General features: G+C 44.6%; 1 protein-coding gene across 1 annotated transcript in view; it reads left to right on the top strand.

Moving 5' to 3' along the window:
- Positions 1-1,392: 1,392 nt before the first annotated feature.
- LOC139411205 (kremen protein 1-like) overlaps positions 1,393-12,149 on the top strand; it is a 111,369-nt gene continuing 100,612 nt past the window's right edge. The window contains exon 1 of the mRNA XM_071157141.1: positions 1,393-1,698. Within this exon, the coding sequence (XP_071013242.1) occupies positions 1,617-1,698 (82 nt within the window). The 5' untranslated portion in view covers positions 1,393-1,616. The remainder of the gene's footprint in view (positions 1,699-12,149) is intronic.

Below are 12,149 nucleotides of genomic sequence, written 5' to 3'. Positions count from 1 at the left end.
GGATATTCTATTTTAGGGTCCTGAATGTTTTCTGACTCTGTGTGTGTGTGTGTGTGTGTGTGTGTGTGTGTGTGTGTGTGTGTGTGTGTGTGTGTGTGTGTGTGTGCGTACTTGCGTTCATGCGCGCATGTGTCCGACAGAGCAGAGGACAGCAATACTTCCTAATTGTGATATTATGATGAACACATGAGGGTGCTGTTCTGCTTACAACGTTTGGGAGGTAGTGAGAGAAGGTCAAGCGGTAGAATTACTCGAGCATTTGGGACTAAAGTATAATTCTGCACCTGTTTTCTGCATGACAACTGATTACTAAGCTATAAATGGTAAAAAGGGTGGTCGCACTTTATTTGCATAGTCCGGATTTTCCATCTGTAGATGCCCTACTGATGGTCATACTATCAATAAACTATTGTTGATAAGCAACGGCTTGCTAAGGTTACGGTTAGGTGTATGAAAATGTAGGGTTAGGATAAGGATTAGGGTTAGGGTTAGAGTTAGGGTTAAGGTTAGTAGATAGTTAGTTGAAATGTTGCTGTAGATAGACTGTAGAGCATCTATCCAAATAAAAGTTCAAGGCTGCTTATGTTTTAACTCCATTCTAAGCTTTTTATTTGCTTCAAAAAAATGTGGTTTCACCCCCTCCAATAGCCCGGAACCAAATTTCTATTGCAAATAAGATACTGTAAACATCATTTGTTTTTCAATACAACACATTTTACGGGGACTTCCGGATTTACGTCCCACTTTGTCTCAAAATGGAGCAGGATCATTGAATATGTCAAGGTTCATCCTGGCACGCCCATGGTCAGTATAGTGATGGAAGAAACGTTTTGAAATTAGAATAAACTGCTTTCTCCATCTACTCATCCTCACACTGAGCCTGGAAATAATCAGTTTTCCACAGTAAATGGTAGTAGCCGTGTGTCAGGAACAGAGACTTTCAGTGAGTTACAGAGCGCTTCAGAGAGTTTCAGTGAGTCTTGCACATCAAGTCAAACTAAACCAAGGTCCTGGCTCTGTGGTCACTAAAGATCCCAAGGCATTTGTGACAGTAGGGGTGTTAACCCCAGTGTCCCTGGCTGAATTCCAACTTGACATTCATCTATTCTCAACCTTATTCCCTGATAAAAGAAAGTGGAATGAATGAACCAGTGTTATTCATGTGTTATTATTTTACTGAGGCACTAAAACTGCTCTGACATACAAACCCTCAATGACTCCCAATTTACTCGCTCTCAATTTAATTCAATGGGCTTTATTATCTCTCTCTCTCTCACACACACTCTCACTGCCCAACGCTGCAGGTTGAATCCAATGCCACGATTTCCTGTCACATGATTCGAAATAGGATCCCCTGCTTGCTTTCTACTATCTCTCTTGTGTCTGTGTGTTGAGACCTGCCTGCCTTGGAGTTCACTTCACAGACTTTAAACGCGAACTAGGAACGACACCTCTACCCACACAAAACGACTGGCCGCATCAGTCCGCATCAGGCTGCGTTCAGAACAACAGTTCACCTGCGTCCGAAGCTCCGAACACTCTCTGCTCCGTTCGGGAACACGACTGTACCCTACCCAAGACAAGTCCCCGCTCTTTCTTTCTCAAAGACTGGAGCGATGGATTCATTTTTGACAATTACTGCTGCCCTTCTACTAGTTGGGTTTCTATCTTCGACTGCTTCCAGACAGTTCGACACTGGTAAGTTGATCAGAAACGTATTCTGCTGTTGTTTCTTCTCCCAGTGTGTGTCTTTATCCGACACATCCGCTGCCAGAAGCCGTTTAAAAGTTACTAGGTACGCTGCGTACTTTTTTGAGCCGCCTGATAATTTCCTCCCTAGACGCTCAATGGAAAGATGAGGCTATTCGTGTGAAATTCTTTGCGGATGTAATTTACTGTATGACTGAATTTGTGCGCATATCGTAGCCCGTGAATATGCTACAATGTTCTGCACTTGTAGCGTACAACAGAACATTACACATAATTATTTCTATGAGTCTCCCGACCTGTCTACTGGAATGTTTTGTATAGCCTACTGTACATCGTTGCAGATGTTGAAAGGCTGCTGCTACCTGTCACTGGTTAAATTCAGAAAGCAACAGAAATTCAATTTTCTTATGACAAATGTGTATAAATTATTCAATATAGGCTACTGTAATAATATCCAATCATTGTAAAATAAAGTAGGCTAATAATGCAATATTGTCCAAGGTATCGGGTTGACAGTGGGCCAGAGTCATTGGCTGTTATTTATTTCATTCCTTATGAATGGGTTGAGTTGGCTACATTGTAATACAACGTGGACTCCCCACAGTGACATTGGATTCCCTCGTTTCAAGAGAAAAATAAAGAATTGTAAAATTTAATATTGATGACCACATAAGCCAACATTTCTGGTGCTGTAATGTGTGATGTGTTTAATGTCTACACAGAAAATCCTCCTGCTTTCCTCTTATTTTTTTTCTTTCTTAATTATACTTTTTTGATTCCAATGAGAGGTTTGACCATCTGGGCTACATATGTTAGTGCTCCCATGTGTACCTATGTATTACCACTGTAAACAATGGTATTCCCCCTCTTTGCCTGCAATGGACAGAGAACCCTAGTCCAGAATACTGAAGTCTGGCCTAAAGTATTCTGTATGTTAACTGTACAATATCTATGTACCCTCTGCATAATAGATATTGGGTATATAATCATATTTTATACATCCTTTGCATCTGGAAAATCTATTCTGTTTTCTGTTGCATATTTGTTATAGAGCAACTCAGTGCGGTGATGATGTTCTGTCTATTTTGGATGTTTTCACCCAAATACATTTTAGATCAAGTAGAAGGAACGTTTCCGAGTGTAGACAACACGCACGCACGCACACACAAACACATCACACACACACAGAGTTTCCTGTGTGCCACTCATACAACTTGAATTCATGCTGAAGCAAATTGTCCTTTTATATCTTGTCTCCTGTACAGTACAGAGAGGATCGTCATCCCTACTGTAACTATGCAGTAGGGCAGGATTTCCCTAACGTGGGGTGCACATATTGGTTTTTACCCTAGCACTATACAGCTGAGTCAAATAATAAAAGCTTGATGATGAATCGGTTATTTGAATCAGCTGTGTAGTGCTAGGGCATAAACCAACACATGTACCCAGAGGGGCCCCAGGACCGAGTTTGGGGAAAACCCTGCAGTAGGACATTTCCATCGAAAAGGACCCATGAGCACCAACATGTGAGGTTTATAGGAGCATATCACATTGGGTGTTAAATGAAAGCTAATTGAAGGCCTTTATACATTTCTCTGTCTCTGTCTCACTCACTCACTCACTCACTCACTCTTTCACTCTTTCACTCACTCTTTCACTCACTTACTCACTCACTCTTTCACTCACTTACTCACTCACTCACTCACTCACTCACTCACTCACTCACTCTTTCACTCACTCTTTCACTCACTCACTCACTCACTCACTCACTCACTCACTCACTCACTCACTCACTCACTCTTTCACTCACTCAATCACTCACTCACTCACTCACTCACTCACTCACTCACTCACTCACTCACTCACTCACTCTTTCACTCACTCTTTCACTCACTCTTTCACTCACTCACTCACTCACTCACTCACTCACTCACTCACACACACACACACACACAGTGTGAACCTCCCCCCATCCAAAAGACCCTATTAACTTCATTTTGGGGAAATGTTTACTGTATAGGGGATGCATTTCCTTCTTGTTTTGACCTTTTTGAGATTATTTGTGTATTGAGATTGTATTGCTGCACTAAAGGAGCTAGAAATACAAGCATTTCGCTGCACCTGCTGTAACATCTGCAAATCTGTGTACATAACCAATAAACTTTGATTTGATTTGTTACATACGGTACATCTCTGATCCTGTCAATATCAGATAAAAAAAATAAAAAACTCAATTGTCGTCATCGTGGTAGTACATCCGAGTTATCATCATAGTAGTACATATATCATACTTTTAAGTTTCTACTTTACAGATATACATTTCGTTTTCAAAATCTGTAGTAAACTAATCGGTTTACATGTAAATATCTATAGGTTTATCAAACATTTAAGTGATCATAAATTAAGAGCAGTCCCATTAAGTAACAGTAAAATGTAATTTAACAAAAGATAAAAGAATCATATCAAAAGTAATGTGCGCATTGCGTTATGAAAGGCAATTACTTTATATGAAAATGTATTGCAATGCGAAACATGTATTTCTAGATGATACACTGATTAAGTTTGGTGAAAAATCTACTGTATGATTTTGTGTTGTACTTAGTCAATTAAAAATGGTCATAGTGTTTTGAAACAACTACTTTTTTGATGGTCTGTTTGGAGTTTTGTACTAAGAGTGGTGAAAATGTACCATATACTTGTGAAAATTGCACACACAAAAAAGTGATTTAAAAAAAAACAAAAAAAACGTAACGTTCACACTGGACCAAATCTGAACTTATGTTTCACAAGTTTGGATAAGACAGTACAGTAGACTACAGTACAGTGAGTAAAGAACAGTATAGTACTATACAATATAGCACAGTACTGAGTACAGAACTGTACAGATAGCAGAGCACAGTAGACTACAGTACAACACAATAAAGTACAAATACAATATAGTACAGTGAGTAGAGCACAGTAGAGTACAGTCCGATACAGTAGTACAATACAGTACAGTAAAGAAAAGCAGAGTATAGAACAGTAGAGTCCAGAATATTCTACTGTACTCTACTGTACTGAACTAAATCGACTTTACTGCACTGTACTGAACTCTACCCTACTCTGCTGTGCTGTATTGTGTCAAAACTTGTGAAACATGAGGAGAATGACATTCATATCTATAATTATGCATTTCTGTAGTGCACACCAGGGACCCATGATGTAATTCTGTTATCATAATTCCGTTACTGGGTGTAAATCCAATTCACTTACTGTAGTTCAATAACCAAAATTGATTTTTTTCAAACTCAAGGTGCCATGTCATAGCTGACAACCCATTCTTTCTGCAGAAATCTTTGAATCTTAATTTAGGGCGGATATTTAACAGAGGTTTTGGAAAACGTGGTCACATAAACACCTGAGAGACATTTGACCGTAATTCTACTAAAGTTAGCATTTTCACAGTTCTTCCAAGAAATGTGTTTTTGTACATTTTTCAGTGGACATTGTTAAAAGTAGTCCTTGTGCATTTTTTTTACAAATTTAACTAGGTTAGTCATTTAAGAACACATTTTTATTTACATTGACAGCCTAGGAACAGTGGGTTAACTACCTTGTACAGGGGCAGAATGACAGATTTTTACCTTGTCATCTCAGGGATTCAATATAGTAACCTTTCAGTTACTAGTCCAACACTATAACCACTAGGCTACCTGCTGCCCCAAAGAGCTGAGAGCTGCATAGAGTTGCATAGAGTATGGTTTGTTAAAATCAATGTTTTTTTGGGGCATAATTCAATTTCCGTAGAATTGCCAAGCACAAGCTTACTGTGTCGTAGGTGTTGAAGGAAGATATATAGCTGAGGCTTAAACACTCATCAACTCTGCCTCCTTTTTACACTTACTGCGTCTCAAATGTCACCCCTATTGCCTATACAGTATAGTGCACTTCTTTTGACCAGAGCCCAATGGGTCCCGGTCAAAAGTAGTGCACTATAAAGGGAATAGGGTTCCATTTGGGACACACACATTGGCTTTCAGAGCTGAGTGTCTTTAAGGGCTTTATATACGGGCCCAGCCGCTTGGACTCCGACATACCATTCTCCTCTCTAACCAACCAGGAGCAAAGCTCAGAGAGAGAAAGTTTGCTTGGCAGCCGCAGAGACACTCGTACACACAAATGGAAGTTGTTTCATGTCAAAGCTGTAACAGTGACGTTTTGAGTTTTGCTGAAAGCTGAAAGATGGTGATGTTTGCTTTCGCGGTGTGTGTGTGTGTGTGTCGGGCCCTATGAACAACCCGGAGCCTGTTAAACTGCAGTTATTATTCTGTTGTTGACGTTTGTGTTCGGGGGAGTCGAGAAGCAAGTTCAGGGAGTGACTTTTAATAATAAATAACACAAGGAACAAAACAAGAAACACAAGTTGCGTACAGACATGAAACAACGGAACAGAAACTATAACGCCTAGGGAAAGAACCAAAGGTAGTGACATATATAGGGAAGGTAATCAGACAGGTGATTGAATCCAGGTGAGTCTGATGAGGCTATTTGAATCAGCTCTGTAGTGCTAGGGCATAAACCAAAACATGTACCCAGGGGGGCCCCAGGACCGAGTTTGGGGAAAACCCTGCAGTAGGGCATTTCCATCGAAAAGGACCCATGAGCACCAACATGTGAGGTTTCTAGGAGCATATCACATTGGGTGTTAAATGAAAGCTAAAAGTCTATATAAAAGGCATAGATGCATTTTTCCCACCATTATCCACCTTAAAAATTAGGCATAAGTAAAGGCATTGATTTCTGGATAAACAGATGGAAAAGGGGTCTTAGAAAACATCTGCCAGAAAAATTCTTAAAAAGGTTTCAGAAATACAACAAAACAAAACAAAAATCATAACTGCAAGGCCAGCTGAATATCTTTGAGTGCATGTATGGCCATTCCCGTTGCCGACAGGTGTATAAAATAGACAAACATTGGCAGTAGAATGGCCCGTACTGAAAAGTTCAGTGATTTTCAACGTGGCACTGTTATTTGATGCTACCTTTCCATCAAGTCAGTTCATCAAATTTCTGCCCTGCTAGAGCTCCCCCGGTCAGCTGTAAGTGCTGTTATTGTGAAGTGGAATAGTCTAGGAGCAACACCATCTCTGCCACGAAGTGGTAGGCTACACAAGCTCACAGAACGAGACCGCCGAGTGCTCGGTTGCAACACTAATTTCCGAGTTCCAAACTGTCTCTGGAAGCAACGTCTGAACAATAACTCTTCGTCGGGAGCTGGGTTGGGTTTCCATGGCCGAGCAGCCACACACAAGCCTAAGATCACCATGCGCAATGCGAAGCGTTGGCTGGAGTGGTGTAAATCTCGCTGCCATTGGACTCTGGAGCCGTGGAAACGTGTTCTCTGGAGTGATGAATCACGCTTCACCATCGGGCAGTCTGGCGGATGAATCTGGGTTTGGCGGGTGCCAGGAGAACACCACCTGCCCGAATGCATAATGGTCTGGGGCTGTTTTTTATGGGTCGGGCTAGGCCCCTTAGTTCTAGTGAAGGAAAACCTTAACGCTACAGCATACAAATACATTCTAGACAATTCTGTGCTTCCAACTTTGTGTCAACACTTTGGGCAAGGCTCTCTCCTGTTTGAGCATGACAATGCCCCAGTGAACAAAGTGAGGTCCATACAGAAGTGGTTTGTCGAGATTGGTGTGGAAGAACTTGCCTGTCCTGCACAGACCCCTGACCTCAACCCCCTCGAACACCTTTGAGATTAATTGGAATGCCGACTGCGAGCCAGGCCTAATCGTCTGACATCAGTGCCCAACTAATGCACTTCAGTCCCCACAGCAATGTTCCAACATCTAGTGGAAAGCCTTCCCAGAAGAGTGGAGGCTGTTATAGCAGCAACGTGGGGACCAACTATATATTAATGCCCATGATTTTGGAATGAGATGTTTGACGAGCACGTGTCCACATACCTTTGGCCATGTAGTGTATTTTTCTGCATCACAACATTAGGCTTGGACAGTTTACTGTTGAAATTGAACCCTAACCCTTGCAGGGGTGCCTGCTACGCCACTGCCTATGACTATACGTTATAATTATACTTATCGTTAATGAGCTCGAGGAGAACAGAGGAGTTGATTCTGATTCGATAACCCTCACAGCTATCCTCCAATCACAACGATTATTCAAATATTGTAACTCTTCACTTTTTTCTTCTTCACAGAACAGGTTGGTATCCGGTTGCTAAGCAACTGTTTTTTGTTTGTACATGCAAAACCAGTCTGTCAAAAGTTGTAAGTGCTAGCTCATGTCTAAATTCTCAAACTCAATACATACTGCAATTCCAACCACAAAATGTAGGCCTCAAAATCCAACAACTTGCCTAGCTAACAGCTACATGTTTGTTTTTTACTTTGTTATAATTCAAATTCTGTTTTTGAGGCTCCACATGTTGTCATGGAAAATATTCATATTATTTCCAACTACCAACTCCACCTGCATATAGAACGTGGATGCCAGTCTCTCTGGCAATGACATTTATCTTTGATTTATTTAAACTTTATTTAACTAGGCAAGTCAGTTAAGAACAAATTCTTATTTACAATCACGGGCCTACACCGGCTAAACCCAGTCAATGCTGGGCCAATTGTGCAACGCCCTATGGGACTCCCAATCACAGCCAGATGTGATTCAGCATGGATTTGAATCAGGGACTGTAGAGATGCCTCTTGCACTGAGATGCAATGCCTTAGACCACTGCGCCACTCGGGAGCCCTGGAGAGAAAAAGAGTGGAATGTTAGCTAAAAAGACTGGTACCCAGACTAGAGACATCAAGATCCCTGTTGCCTAAATTGCTTTGTGAGTCCCAAAACATGTATAAAATAACACCCATTGTGTGCACTTCCGGTGTAGGTGTTTGACGAAGGAATATCTGAGGAAAACGGAAGGCGACTGAACTGTCAGAAATAAGGCCTGGTGAAAACATGATGTGGTTATCCAGGCAGGATATTAGGGGCAAAATGTCATGGCGTTTGGAATTGATTGAACAGGAGAGAGCGTTAGGTTTGCCATTACTTATCTTGTGCTATGAAGTCTCCATAGCGATGTAGAGATGCGTGATCTAACTTGTAAGACTGAGCTAATGTGACATGTTAGGAGTGTTCTCTGTTCAGAGCGAGCATCTGACTTGCTGCATATGAAGCAACAGCATGACGTTCTGACATCAACTGCATTTAGATGAAAATCATATAAAGTAGAGGAGTTTGGATTAGTGTCAATACGTATGGTGTGTGGAGTATATGTGCTTGTGCTCCTTTGTGTGTACGTGTGTGTATGCTAGCCTAGCGGTTAAGACCGTTAAGACCGGAGTGAGGAGAGTGAGTGTCTAGTAATGGATTTTCTTCCAGTCCAGACTGACTCCCCTAGCTGTCTCTGTGAGAGCAGCAGAATTTGGCAACCAAATGGCTTTCTCCTGCTACCTAAGTCTACCATATCTGGCAACGTGACCCCTCGCTCCTACTCCGACTCCTGCTGTGTCTGGCAACCTCACCACTCTCTCTTGCTCTCCCCTGCTCCTGCTCCGAGACGCATCCTGGGCCAGGTTAACAGCAGAACACAGCCTAGTTCACAGAGCCTGCACTCTGTCAGGAGCATCGCAGAGCAGACAGCCAGATACATTGCTGGCCTGGAGAGGAGCTGTGTGTGTTGTGTTAGTGTGTTGTGTTAGTGTGTGTGTGTGTGTGAGTGTGTGTGTGTGTGCGTGTGTGTGTGTGTGTGTGTGTGTGGCCAACAGCGCACAGTGTGGTAACTGATAAACGGTCCACGCTAGGTTGTAACTGTTTGTGTAATGTTTTTTTCTCCCACTCTGGCAAGCAAGCTACAAAACAGACACGGATTAATGGGCTTTGTGATGACTTCTCAAGTTTCTGGCTCAAGTTGTGTGTGTGTGTGTGTGTGTGTGTGTGTGTGTGTGTGTGTAGAGGAAGGGTCTAGGCCCTAAGACATCCAGTGACTTCATAAACTCCCCATGTTCCTGCTCAGGTTTTAAAGGGGTCACCACACAACGCTAAGACCCGGGGGTCTCATGTCCTCACCCCTGACTCCCCTTTCCCCGTAGTCTCCCTCCTTTCTCCCCCGTCCAACCCAAGTGTTGCCTCCTTTCCCCCCTCTCTCCTACTTTCTCTTTCCCCCCTCATCCTCCATCCCTTTCACTCTCTACCCCCCTACAGCCCAGGTGTTGCCTCGCCCCCCTCATCCCCTCACTCTTCCCTGGGTCTGTGTCTAGTTAGGTCCCTCTCTCTATTCCTCTCGTAACTGCCGCCCATGCACCATATGTTTTGACTGGGTTATGACTGTTTGACTAGGATAGGGATGGAGATGGGGATGGGGATGGAGATGGGGATGGAGATGGGGATGGGGATGGGGATGGAGATGGAGATGGAGATGGAGATGGGGATGGAGGTGGGGATGGAGATGGAGATGGGGATGGGGATGGAGGTGGAGGTGGAGATGGAGATGGAGATGGAGGTGGGGATGGAGGTGGGGATGGAGATGGGGATGGAGATGGGGATGGAGATGGGGATGGGGATGGAGATGGGGATGGGGATAGAGATGAGATGGAGATGGAGGTGGAGATGGGGATGGAGATGGGGATGGAGATGGGGATGGAGGTGGAGATGGAGATGGGGATGGAGGTGGGGATGGGGATGGAGGTGGGGATGGGGATGGAGGTGGGGATGGAGATGGAGATGGGGATGGAGGTGGAGATGGAGATGGGGATGGAGGTGGGGATGGAGATGGGGATGGAGGTGGAGATGGAGATGGGGATGGAGGTGGGGATGGAGATGGGGATGGAGATGGGGATGGAGATGGAGATGGAGATGGGGATGGAGATGGAGATGGGGATGGAGATGGAGATGGGGATGGAGATGGAGATGGGGATGGAGATGAGATGGAGATGAGGTGGAGATGGGGATGGAGATGGGGATGGAGATGGGGATGGAGATGGGGATGGAGATGGGGATGGAGGTGGGGATGGGGATGGAGGTGGGGATGGAGATGGAGATGGAGATGGGGATGGGGATGGAGATGGAGATGGAGATGGGGATGGGGATGGAGATGGAGATGGAGGTGGGGATGGAGATGGGGATGGAGATGGAGATGGGGATGGAGATGGAGGTGGGGATGGGGATGGAGATGGAGATGGAGATGGGGATGGGGATGGAGATGGAGGTGGAGATGGGGATGGAGATGGAGATGGGGATGGAGATGGGGATGGGGATGGAGGTGGAGATGGAGGTGGGGATGGGGATGGAGGTGGGGATGGGGATGGAGGTGGGGATGGAGATGGAGATGGGGATGGAGATGGAGATGGGGATGGAGGTGGAGATGGAGATGGGGATGGAGATGGGGATGGAGATGGAGATGGGGATGGGGATGGAGATGGGGATGGGGATGGGGATGGAGATGGGGATGGGGATGGAGATGGAGATGGGGATGGAGATGGAGGTGGGGATGGGGATGGAGATGGAGATGGAGATGGGGATGGAGATGGAGATGGGGATGGGGATGGAGATGGGGATGGAGATGGAGATGGGGATGGAGATGGAGATGGGGATGGGGATGGAGATGGGGATGGAGATGGAGATGGGGATAGAGATGGGGATGGGGATGGGGATGGAGATGGGGATGGAGATGGAGATGGGGATAGAGATGGGGATGGGGATGGGGATGGAGATGGAGATGGGGCTGGGACTGAGGTTGTATGCGTCCCAAATGGCAGCTTGTTCCCTATGTAGTGCAGTGGATTTGACCAGGACCCATAGGGAATAGGGTGCCATTTGGGATATAGCCGATGATGGGGCTGTAGGGGCTGGGTCCTCTTTGAGGATAACAGTGAGGCTGTCGGGGGGATATGTGACCATGTGTTGGCAGGAGGAGGGAGGGATAGAGATAGAGAGGTAGATGGAGACAGACGGGGGGACACAATGCATGTGTGTGCGCGTGCATGCGTGCGCGCGTGCATGTGTGTGTTTAACCCATCTTGCTCAGCACAGGGAGTGTCAGGGGGTTATAGGCTTCATATGTGGCCCTTGTGGTCCTTTTTTTTAACCTCTTAGCCACGGATGGGCTTCAGTGCAGCAGACACTGGTGAACCACTGAATGTATGTGGAGTGGTGTGCTTGTTTGTGTGCTTGTTTGTGTGTGTGTGTTTGTGCGCCTCTCGTCTCCTTCCTCTCCTCCTCTCCTATGTATAATCAGTGCATCCCCCGGCCCATATGTTGCCCTCATAAGTCTTTGATGGAAAGCCAGAAGATGTTCATTTCAACAGGGAAACAAAACACACTAACTAAACGAACACCAATATGTTTCCAGATAGAAGTCCGCTAGTCTCCAGTCCATGTGGTGTTTGTTTACAACACACAACAAAGAGAGACCGCAGCCTTTTATCACTGTT

The sequence above is a fragment of the Oncorhynchus clarkii genome, chromosome 6 (genome assembly GCF_045791955.1).
Source record: "Oncorhynchus clarkii lewisi isolate Uvic-CL-2024 chromosome 6, UVic_Ocla_1.0, whole genome shotgun sequence".
NCBI classification, from domain to species: Eukaryota; Metazoa; Chordata; class Actinopteri; order Salmoniformes; family Salmonidae; genus Oncorhynchus; species Oncorhynchus clarkii.
Note: the sequence above shows the minus strand (reverse complement) of the source record. Positions and strands in the feature narration are given on the sequence as shown.